The sequence below is a fragment of the Lepidochelys kempii genome, chromosome 1 (assembly GCF_965140285.1).
Source record: "Lepidochelys kempii isolate rLepKem1 chromosome 1, rLepKem1.hap1, whole genome shotgun sequence".
Taxonomy (NCBI): Eukaryota; Metazoa; Chordata; order Testudines; family Cheloniidae; genus Lepidochelys; species Lepidochelys kempii.
In genome coordinates this window covers 227,298,345-227,310,566 of record NC_136380.1, presented here as the reverse complement: position 1 = coordinate 227,310,566, position 12,222 = coordinate 227,298,345, and the positions used below count along the sequence as shown (strand labels likewise).

The 12,222-nt window shown below is 39.8% G+C and overlaps 1 protein-coding gene across 1 annotated transcript in view; it reads left to right on the top strand.

Annotated features, from left to right (window-relative positions):
• The window catches only part of RIBC2 (RIB43A domain with coiled-coils 2), a 32,714-nt gene extending 21,115 nt beyond the window's left edge, over positions 1-11,599 (top strand). Inside the window, exons 5-7 of the mRNA XM_073315989.2 lie at positions 4,860-5,087; positions 7,339-7,505; positions 10,028-11,599. Of these exons, the coding sequence (XP_073172090.1) occupies positions 4,860-5,087; positions 7,339-7,505; positions 10,028-10,109 (477 nt within the window). The 3' untranslated portion in view covers positions 10,110-11,599. The remainder of the gene's footprint in view (positions 1-4,859; positions 5,088-7,338; positions 7,506-10,027) is intronic.
• The last annotated feature ends 623 nt before the right edge of the window (positions 11,600-12,222 follow it).

The following is a 12,222-nucleotide window of genomic DNA, read 5'->3' as shown; positions in this document are numbered from 1 at the left end:
CCTGCTCAAGGCACTCCAGGGAGACTCCTGTAACATTTGCCTAAGGCTGGCCCAGAAGGCTTGACATGAGCCTTGATGCTTGAAGTCAGGAGAACGGAGCTTTGACTTATTGGATGATGCATATCCTCGGCAGAAGCCAAGCCAGGTAGTGTTGAGAGGGAACCAGTAGCTCTCTAGAGAACTGTTATCAAAGCCACTGACTCCAAGCAAGGCTTGTGATTTCCCCCACCTGCATTTGTGACAGAGATGGAGACAGTAATTCTGGATGCTGGTCTATCAATCTATCCAAATCACTCTAGGTCCTTTGCAAGACTGTCACAAGGTCTTCAGTAACATCTCCGATGCATTCCTTTTAGCCCTTTGTTGGGAGCAGTTAAAGTTCTCAACAAATTCATAATGCTTTTTACACCAAGGCAGCACCTTCAGCGCAAAAAGGTCTGGTACTAAGCACTTCTTATTTTGTTTGACTAATAACTTGTATTTCTTGACAATTTTGGGGTGCTTTCATGATTGCTTTCATTTCTGTCCAGTTCACCTTGAACTTCTCAAGCCAAGGTCTGCCAAATAATCGTGGATACTTTCTTTCAATCCCATACAAGGGTAAAATGACTGACTGTCCATCTAGCTGAACTTTCACCTGAAGTACCCCTTTGGGGACTAACTTTTTGCTGACATAGGTCTTCAAAACCTTAGAGGTTTTTTCTAGAGGAACTTGTGACAGTGTCTAGTGAAAGGCAGATGCAGAAGTCAGTGAGATGGCAGCTCCAGTATTAAGCTAGATTCTTGTCAGAACTTCTACAATTGAGGGTGTGATCCAGATGTAATGTCTGACTCCAGCTGGCGATAACATGTGGTGTTCTGGTTCTTGATCAGTGTCATTAGAGCTTGTACCTTTTTCTACATTATGAATTCCCAGCTTCCATCCTTTTAGGTTCATCCTTCATAGGTGTCTTCTTGGTTGTAAAGTTACCCTTTGTTGCTGAACCGTGTGACAGTTCACAGTAATGTGTCCTTTCTTCTGGCATTTTCTGCCAATAACCTGGCGTCTCCAGCAGTCCTTTTCAGCATGAGCAGTTTGTGCACCATGGGCACGTGGAAATTCCTTGCGTTCCCATGATCCTCTATCTTGCCGATGTAGGAGGTAACTTTCCAGTTCACACTAAATGCCAAAGAATTCTTCCCTAAGGTCTCCATGGCAACTGCTACTTCAACAGCCTTCTTGAATGTAAGTGCTAATACAGTCGGTACTTCTCCTGGACCTGGTCACTGCATAATCCAAAGACTAATTGGTCAGGTAGGGCATCACTTAATGTTTGTCCAAACTGACAATGCTCTGACAGTTTCCTTAGAGCAACAATAAACTGTGCTACCAACTCTCCACTTCTTTGATCTCGCTATGAAACCGATATTGTTCTGCTATCATTGATGGCAAGGAGAAAAATATTTTTGCATTGCTGCTGTAATTGCAGTGTACGTGGCGGTTCTGGGAACAGTTTGAGACAACAGGTTATGCATCAGTCCATATGCCTTTGGACCCATTATTGTCAGCAAGGTTGAAACTCTTTGTCCATTGGGAATGGTGCTGCAGGTTACAAATTACTCAAAACATCGAGGTACGCCACCCAGGAGTCACGGCTGTTGTCAAATTCATAACATTGCCCACAAAAGGTGCTATTTCACTGCTCTTGTTTTGAATTTTACACCTCCTGGAAGTCTCTTCCTCAGGGAAATTCTGGGTTTTTTTAAATGGTGTACTATCCTCACTGGATCACCCTCTGTTGGCTGGGTGCTTATACTGCAAAATGCAGAATTCTTCCTTTGGCTGCACTGGGCTCCCTCTGCTGGCTCTAGACTCTCAATGCAGGCTCAGCCTTTTCTCTGCCTGCTTGCACCTGATCAACAAAGTTAGCTGCTTCCCCTTCACTGCTCTGAAGTTTTCTAAACAGTTCCAGCAGTAATTGCAGTACTCTTATCCTGGGTTGTATCTTTATTTGCCTAATTCCTCCTCTGAAGCTGGCTGGTTCACACTGTCCCAGAAGCAAAAAACAGCAAGCTGTCACCCTGTGCCTCTAGGTGAATTTTGTCCCCTTTTTCAAAATTTTATTCTTTGTTCTATTTAGGCAATGGAAGCCCTGGACACTTGTTGGGATAGAAGGTCCTTGCTGCCAATGTTGTGTTTCTGGAGCCAGCAGAGAAGGAGTTAGATACAGACACAGAGGGAGCTGATGGACACACAGCTGTCAGCTATGCTCCCTTTATTGTTCTCGCCAGCAAAACTGAAACCATAACAATAACATGGTTTGCAGTGGGGAGGGGAGAGTGCTCAAATATTTAAAGGGATATGATGATATGTAGGATCCATCCAAAGTATCCCTTCTATAAATTATTTATTTTGGGATAACTCCAGAACTAAATGCTCACTAAAGTAAGGCTATTATTCATTTAGCTAAAAAGAACAGAATGCCATCAGATACACAAATCATATTTTAGATAATTGTTCATAAAGGTCATTAGGTTGAAAATTGTTTTTCTGTTCTTGGAAATTTATAATCCTTTATTCCTGGAATAAAAAGCTACTGACTTCTGGGAAAATTCTTCAAGGGAGTAGATTTTTGGGCCAAATCCTGATCACAATGAAGCAGCCAAATCCTGGTCACAATGAAGCCTGTGCAAAACTTCCATTGCCATTGACTTCAGTGGGACTAGGAGTTGACCCTTAATTCCTGAAAGAGTACCACATGTGGAGATGGCAGAGCTGGTGGCTGATGTGTCTAAAGTTCAGCTCTGCTGCTGTTTTGAATGTGATTTGCTTGATTTATTTTAATCTCTAAAAGTGGGAATTCCTTTCTTGAGCTAAAATAGAGTATATGGTCTTATCCAGATGTGGCAAAATTGCTGCACCATGATGTCCCCTCCTGGCTGGCTGTGGCACTACAGCAACTTTTGCCTCAGTTTCCCTCACCTTTCAGAGCCACAGTGGGCTTTATCAAAATCCAACAAAATATATATATATATAACCAACTCACCAGGCAATCACCTTGGTGAAGGAGTGCCTCTGCTGCTGCTTCTCCCTGGTTCAGACAGTCTCCTGATCCAAGGCACACTCCTCCCCTTACTCAGGGTTTCCCACAGGCTCCAACTCATCAGGCTCTCCATCTTACTCAGGCTTTCAGCTCATCCCTGGAGAAGCATATCTGGTCTTTCTCTATCTTGGTCTTCTTTGCAGGCTGCTTCCCAGAGAGAGAGCGCACTTCCTATCTTTTCTCTTCTGGTTTTCCCCCAGCAGTGCTCACCCAGCTTTATATAGAAGCAAAACTCTTCTCTATCCCAGTTGGGCTTTATTTCCAGTTAGTCCTGGCTCACCCTCCAGGTGCACCCAGGCTGGTTAATTGGTCTATGAGGTCTATATTAATCCTTTTACAACCTGTGTAAGATAAAAACCCCATCACAAAGGAGTTTACATTTTTAGATTAAAAATGTTTACAGGATCTAAGTTAAAACTATAACTTGTTAAATAGTTTTATAATTCTAATTCTAAAATACAAGTGATTCAGATACTTTTTTTTTTACTACTTGATTTACAAATATTCTGTTTGATATTTTGTATTGTATACTTTGCACAGTGCACTTAAGCTATTTGATTTTTTTCCCCAGAATATTAACAATCAAGTAAGTAAAAGCTATATATTTTAAAAAACAGAATGAGCACATTCGCCTGTTATTTCACATTTGGTGCTTTCCTTTTCAAATATTTCTTCTGCACTGAGCTATACAGGCTATAATGTAAGTGATCATTTGAGGTTGTTTTCTGTGAGATAATAATGTTACTATATATACACTTCAAGGCCTATCGCTAAACTGTTTCTGTTTAGTCTGAGAGTTTATTAGCCCAGGATGTGGTAATTATTGAATTAACAGGAAGCTCTCTCAAGTTACTATATTGCTCTTCTTCCTTTTGCCTTAGTTCTCTGAGAGAACTGTCTAGAACAAAGAAGTCTGACTCAGCTTCTGACACTGTCCACTGTGTCACTCAATTTAACTTTAGCCTTCCTGCTATCTCCCTCCCATAAAAAAAAAATCCTACTTTCTTCCCCAATTAAGAGCAACTCCTTTAAAATTGTCTTATTTAATGTCTGAAGTTTATGTGGGCTGATATGGGAGTGAGGAAACAAATTTTGAGTGTAGCATGTTTGTAGTCACCATGTGGCTAAGGAGCTTGAGAAGCAGAGAGTGATAGTAGCCAGAGTTGAGTGATTTGCATAGGACATATATATAATCTGAATATAGTTGTAGTATTAGCATGTAATCATGTACTTGAAGACTGTATTGTAATGCATTCACACAGGGGAGCATACCAAACTTCATGTTGGCATTTCCTCATTTTTGAGTGCTTAATCATGAAACCCACATAATTTTTGTTTGGAATATGTATTTAGGATGTTTGAACTAGTAACTGAGAATTGTGAATTTTAGTCCGTTTTCCTTCATGTGATGTCTGACATCTGACTAACAAGTCCATGTGAGTATGCTTGACTGCTTGTTCTGTTTGTGAATAAACGTAGAATTAATTTTGACATAATTCTGGCTTTGTTTTACAACATACAGCTAGTTCTCCAAACTGCTTTTGGTCCAACCTATGAAAGCAATAAGGGGACATCCCTTCAGATTTTCAGCATTCTTAATCCACATGAACATAGTGCATTTATACAATGCTATTGACAATCACATGCAGTTTGGAAAGAAAATTCAGTGACAGGATGATTGATTCACTAACTTTCTTGCAGTATGAAATCGGTATTTTCTTTTTAAAGAAAATGGTCTCAGCTTTCTCCTTCCATACCCACTTTTTTTTTTAAAAGGCTGTAGAATTTGCAGAAAGAAAAATGCTAGAAAAGCGTCAGGAAGAAGAAGATAATGTGGCTGAAATTTCTAACCTCCTTCGAGGAGACTTGCTTTCTGAAAACCCAGAACAAGCAGCCAGTTCGTTTGGGCGACATCGTGTGATTACTGATAGATGGAAAGGAATGAACCAGGATCAGTTGAAGGCAATACGTTACACTCAGCAACAACAAGTTCTGGAGAAACTGGTATTCAAACCCATTTGCTTATCTGTATTAGTTGGAGTAGTAGCATAGACAGGGCTGGTAGCACCGCCAATTATTAAGTGGCTTGACACTTCCCATTGTAAGATCCCGTTTTCAGTAGCTTATAGCTTTATAACAGCCAAACTTCAACTGATTGGGCTGAATTTTTCCATGCAACACCTCTTCTTCAGGATGAATTTGTTTGAAAAAGTTAATCCAAAATGGTCCAGACATTTCCAAGAACGAGGCTAGTGAAAAATACGATGTTTTGCCATGTTAAATTCTGGCAACATTTTCTTTGAGAAGCTCTCATGCCCCCATGCTTTGTATCGGGGACTTGAAATTTGGCAGGGGTATTCTTTGTGTCAGGGATGTTCCTTTTGCTGTTCCTGTGAAAATCCACCCAAATTTGGCCAAGTTATAAGCCTTTGAAAAATCTCAGTTTGTACATGCTCAGTAGAATTGTTAGTTTCACAGCTAAAATCTGTGAAGATTCCATTCTCACTGAACATGCTTCATCTGTCAACTCCTAGTGCTGATCAGACTCCCTGTGCACCAGTCCCACATTGTGCCTGATTAGGTTTCAGCCCAGGGTTATGGGGGCTGGCCTCTCCTTGGAATTGCTGTTCCCAGATGTTCTGGGCTAGGGTAGGGCCATGCACTAGATTGAATTCAAGGAGTCTGTCTCTCCTGTGCTTTCAGTAACTGTCCTGCTGGCACCAAGGGAGCATGGAGTAGGAAGCAGTCTAATTAGAATGCGGAAGGACAAGAACCACACTGAAGGGGAGAGAAATTAGCACATTGGAACAAGGAGCCTGATGAGATTGGGACTGGAGTGTGGGAGAAAGTAAACTTGTGACTGGAGGCGGGACTGGGAGTGGAAGACTGGGACAGACTGGGCAAGACAGTTGAGACTGGGACTGATAGCCAGGAGAGGGGAGGGAAACACTGGATCTGATGAGAAGCTGGGGGGATGGAGAGAAACTAGGAATTTTGGACAAGGAGACTGGGACGGTAAACTGATGGGGGAATATGGGCAGGGTAGGGAGGAAAGCCAGAATGCCAGAGAAAAGCCCATGAGAAAATGAATAATTCTCTTTTCAGAGAAGGGTTTAAATAGCGTGCCGTAAATGGGACATATGGCCATATAGTGAACAAAGAGGAGAAAATATTGAAATCGCTGCTCACTAAGTGATCGCTATCCATTTTGTGTACTGAATGAAAGAGGAGTCCTGCAGGGGGAAAAGAAATGTCTTAATTACATAATCACATACTATCCTAATTCAAATACATAAGGGGGCAAGTTAAGGTTCAAAAGCAATCTTAATTCTGGCATATCCTAACTTTTGATATTGCAACCTTAATAATGTTCTTTTAATATAGTGTTCTCTGTGCAATTTTTTTTAGAGACAAATCTGTCAATAGATAAATTCTCTTAAATTCTAGGGTTTGTGTTTCATACCAGCATGGTAATGATCATCATAAAGGATCTAGTTAATATGACAAGAACTTATTTTCTTAACAGTTTCACCAGTCCTGAACAACTGTTAGTCTTTTCACAGAGACACCAAAAGCAGTTTAATTTTGATTGACAGATGTACACAGTGTAGAGCTGCCTCGTCTGAATATGTCTAAAAGGTGGTATCAAAGCTGTGATGCACAAGGGGAATATGATCGGAGGTAGTGACAGACAATTTGTAAATATAGGATGTATTGGAGGAGAAGGAAGTTTGAGTCAAAAATTATGCCAAGACAACAGATAATGGGCTTGATTTACTCTGAAATCCACCTGGAGAAGGAAGTGCACAGTACTACAACCCCCTTTCTACAAGGAGACACTGAGCTGCCAGCAGAACTTCCAATGTAGACAGCACTGGCCATGAAGAGAACATGGGCAGTTTGACCAGATTTGTACCAGTTTAGTGAATCTTCTCAGATACAGTCCTTTAGTGGGTCTCCTACAGAGAGCTTTGACTGCATTAAAAGCTGTCTTCCCCTGAGCATAATCCCCTGAGGGAGGGTGTAATGAAACCATTGCCTGCGTTCCCCATGTGGGCTGAATTTCCCCCAGGACACAACAGCTACTGCTGGTGGAGGAGGGTGCAATGTGAATCCTTCTGTCATAGCAGGGGTGAATCAAGCCCATTAAAGACAAATGAGCTCATCACATGAGTGAATTTGCTAATAAGACTATTTAAATATTGTTTTATCTGTGATTGTGAAAAGAAAGCAAACATTTCATTTCTTCCTCCAGAGGCTGCAGGAGGAAGAACGGCAAAGAAATGCAGAGTGGGACAGGCAACGTATACAGGGCGCCAGAGCACAACTTCTTTTTGAGCGGCATCAACAGCGACTAAATCGAGAACTTCGCAGAACTCTGGATAATGCTAATGCACAACTCTCCCAGGAGCAGAAATCAAAGTAAGTACCCAGAGGGATTAATCTGTATCAGATAAAGTCTTTCCCATTGACAACAGCTTGGCATTATAAAATTGCCTAGCGAGCCTGCTGTACTTGTCATAAGATGTTTTGACATTGATTGCATTTTAAAAAAAAAAAATCGCAAATTTGGAGCAAGTGTCTAAATTTTGTAGTATGAGAAAAAAAGAAAACTCTTCTCAAGAGACTATCCTGTTACTGTTCCTAAGTTACACGTTGGGAATAATGGCTCAAATACACTATGACCTCAGCAGAACTTGTCAGTAAGTGTCACATTATGTTCATTGTTCATAGCAGAATAAAGATAGAAAAGTGGGGAAAATATGCATAGATTCCAAGGCCAAAGGGACCATTATGATTATCTGGTCTGACCTCCTGTATAACACAAGCCATAGAACTTCCCCAAAATAATTCCTAGAGCATATGTTTTAGAAAAACATCCAATCTTGATTTTAAAATGGTCAGTGATGGAGAATCCTCCATAATCCTTGGTAAATTGTTCCAATGGTTAATTGCTGTCACTGTTAAAAATTTACACCTTATTTCCAGTCTGAATTTGTGTAGCTTCGACTCCAGCCACTAGATCATAAGTGCCAACCCTGTGGGGAAAAAAATACTGGGTGCTCAGCATCCGCCAGCCACAGCTGTTTGACAGCGCCCCCGCTGAGCTAATCAGGGCACTCCCAAACACCTGATCGGCAAGGGGGGGGTCGAGCAGGGGCAGGAAGAGATGAAGTGAAGGTAAGGCATTGGAAGGGGAGGCTGAGTGGAGGCGGGGCCTCGGGGAGGAGCATTCCCAGAGAAAACTAGAAGTCGGCACCTATGCACTGGATAATGTTAAACCTTTCTCTGCTAGATTGGAGAGCCCATTATTAAATATTTGTTCCCCATGTAGATACTTAGACTGTAATCAAGTCACCCCTTTACCTTCTCTTTTGTAATAGTCAGAAAAGGGTAATAAGTACAATGAAAGTTTTCTTAATACTATATATGTGTCTAGTTGATTCAGCTCACTCTCTTGGACTCTCTTGGAGTCAAAAAGGATGGGACTCCATTGAGTTCAGTAGAGCTATGCCAACAACAGCTCAGGATAAGGCCCAATGGCAGAGTTCAGCCATAAAGAACCATTAAGTATTGTCATAAACTACCTTAACAGTGGACAGATATGTATGCTTGCTGTGAGGATAAAGAAAAACTAAAAAACAAAAAACCCATCACTGCAAGCCGGTATCAAAATCCCAGTCTTTAACTCTTTGATTTTTCAGTGCATGCCTAGATTTTGTGCAAGAAATTCCTGTACCTGACAAGTTCCTGGTCTTAAAACAATATGAAAGAATTCTCAGGCTACATTAATACTGTTTTCCCAACACTGGCATAGTGACATTTTGGGAACATGATTTTAGGGGGTGTCATAAATATAAAGGGAAGGGTAAACCCCTTTGAAATCCCTCCTGGCCAGGGGAAAGCTCCTCTCACCTGTAAAGGGTTAAGAAGCTAAAGGTAACCTCGCTGGCACCTGACCAAAATGACCAATGAGGAGACAAGATACTTTCAAAAGCTGGGAGGAGGGAGAGAAACAAAGGGTTTGTGTCTGTCTGTAGTCGTCTTGGCCGGGGACAGAACAGGAATGGAGTCTTAGAACTTTTAGTAAGTAATCTAGCTAGGTATGTGTTAGATTATGATTTCTTTAAATGGCTGAGAAAAGAATTGTGCTGAATAGAATAACTATTTCTGTCTGTGTATCTTTTTTGTAACTTAAGGTTTTGCCTAGAGGGGTTCTCTATGTTTTTGAATCTAATTACCCTGTAAGATATATACCATCCTGATTTTACAGGGGGGATTTCTTTATTTCTATTTACTTCTATTTTTTATTAAAAGTCTTCTTGTAAAACACTGAATGCTTTTTCATTGTTCTCAGATCCAAGGGTTTGGGTTTGTGGTCACCTATGCAAATTGGTGAGGCTTTTTATCCAACATTTCCCAGGAAAGGGGGGGTGCAAGTGTTGGGAGGATTGTTCATTGTTCTTAAGATCCAAGGGTCTGGGTCTGTAGTCACCTAGGCAAATCGGTGAGGCTTTTTACCAAACCTTGTCCAGGAAGTGGGGTGCAAGGTTTTGGGAAGTATTTTGGGGGGAAGGACGCGTCCAAACAGCTCTTCCCCAGTAACCAGTATTAGTTTGGTGGTGGTAGCGGCCTGTCCAAGGGGTAATATTTTGTACCTTGGGGAAGTTTTGACCTAAGCTGGTAAAGATAAGCTTAGGAGGTTTTTCATGCAGGTCCCCACATCTGTACCCTAGAGTTCAGAGTGGGGGAGGAACCTTGACAGGGGGGGAAAAGAATTTTTATGTCATGAGAAAATTGAGCTATATTTATTTTGATTTATTATATAACTAAAATATGTAGTGTTAGTGTAATATTTGTACAGGATTGTGTTTCACTTTTATTTTAACAATATTCAGAAATTTAAAACATTTACTAATTGATTCTATTTGATTTATTTCTAGAAAAATTTATCTTCAGGAGGAAGTGTATTCAAATTTTCCAACAGGCCAATATTTCACACAGTTTAATACAACTAGCCGGTGACATATGGGACACATCCACTCTCTGAAATATAAATTTATGTAAGGTTTGTAGAAATAAAGTTTGATTAACTTTCACTGCTTTACTATGTTTTTCCCCAAATTTCCAGTTAAGATATTTCTGCATTAAAACAAACCCATATCTTCCTGATGGCACATACTTGTAAGTTATAAGCCTGATGATTGTTATTCCTTGTAATTAATGAGAAATAGAGATTGCTGCTAATTCATATTTTTGGTTTGAGGGATATTTTTATAATTAACTGTTCTCAGGAGGAAAAGGAAAATAACCGCAAATAACACTGAAATGATTATTTGAGTGCTAATTTAGAGACATTGTTGGACCAAATCAATTCCTGGGGTGATTCCATCCTAATGGAATTTAGCCCATTGTGATATTTTTTTAATTTGTATTTCAGATTTTCACTACTCCTTTTTATACATTGAAGTTCATATTTTGACTGAAACCTTCCTTTCACAGGCTACAGAAATATTGAGATTACAGCATGACTGTCAGATATCTTTATATGCTTTTCAGAGACCATACTCTATTTTACAATGCAAGAGGGAGTATGGGAGGAGTAATTGCTATTGTTAAGAGCAAAGAAAAATGAAATGTTTCTGCACATTTATCCATAATTTTTATATATATAAATAAATAGAATTAAATTAATTTTATTAGTACTCCCAATTAAAGTTAGGTGTAGTCACTATAGCCATTGTTAGTTTTTCCAACAATAAAAATACTAAGGTCACTGTGTTGGGTTTTTTTTAAGTGTTTTCAGTGCTTGTTGAAAGGTGAAAGATTTGATAGAAATGGAAATTGAAATCACCTGATCAGCTGCCAAACAGATGTTGCAAGGGGAGCAGCACTGCAAGCTTGTTCTCCATACCCCACCAAAAAATTCACTGGGTATAGATGGCCACCCTTATCTAGAATAGAAGGGAAATATGTTAGCTGAAATTATTTTCAAATGTTACTCTTCCCAGAAAGCACTAATAGGTTCCACACTGGCTTCTTTGGCTAGCATAAACTAGTTAACCATGTTATAAACTATTTTGGAACCCAATTTTCTGGAAAAAATCATATTTAAAAATACTTATGACTAATATGATTTCCTCCCAACACAGGGCCAGGGTGCAAGTTGCTGCAACCTCTGTGTCCCCATTGCCAGGATATTGGGACCATTGGTTTCTGTAAATGCAGATCTGCAGCTCCTCTTCCAGCCTAATCTTCCATACTGGGCATATGCAGGGCTAGCACAGAAAGCTTTCCTCCCAAAGTGCAGGGGAAGTGCAGGAACTCTTGTGCAGCTGCTCAGCACACAGTCCCTATGTGGAGATAAAGTGGTGTGGTTCTCCTCACTAACATGAGTTTCACACATATATTTCACATGTGTCAATGAGAGTATGTCATATGATGCTTTTAATTTACACTTTAATCGCAATTAATCACTCTGTTAAACAATAATAGAATGCCATTTATTTAAATATTTTTGGATGTTGTCTACATTTTCAAATGTATTGATTTAAATTACAACACAATACAAACTGTACAGTGCTTACTTTATATTTATTTTTGATAATGTTTGCACTGTAAAAAAGAAATAGTATTTTTCAATTCACCTAACAAAAGTACAGTAGTGCAATCTCTTGGTCATGAAAGTTGAATTTACAAATGTAGAATTATGTACAAAAAAAACTTGCATTCAAAAATAAAACAGTGTAAAACTTTAGAGCCTACAAGTCCACTTAGTCCTACTCCTTGTTTAGCCAATTGCTAAGACAAACAAGTTTGTTTAAATATGCAAGAGATAATGCTGCCCACTTCTTGTTTACAATATCACCTGAAAGAGAACAGATGTTTGTATGCCAATTTTGTAGCTGGCATTGTAAGATATTTATGTGCTAGATATGCTAAACTTTTGTATGCCCCTTCATGCCTCAGCCACCAGTCTAAAGGACATGCTTCCATGCTGATTACACTCATTAAAAAAAAAGTATTAATTAAATTTGTGACTAAACTTGGAGGAGAACTGTACGTCTCCTGCTGTTTTATATGGCAGAATTCAGGTATTTCATGTTATAGCAGTTTCGGATGATGACCCAGCACGTGT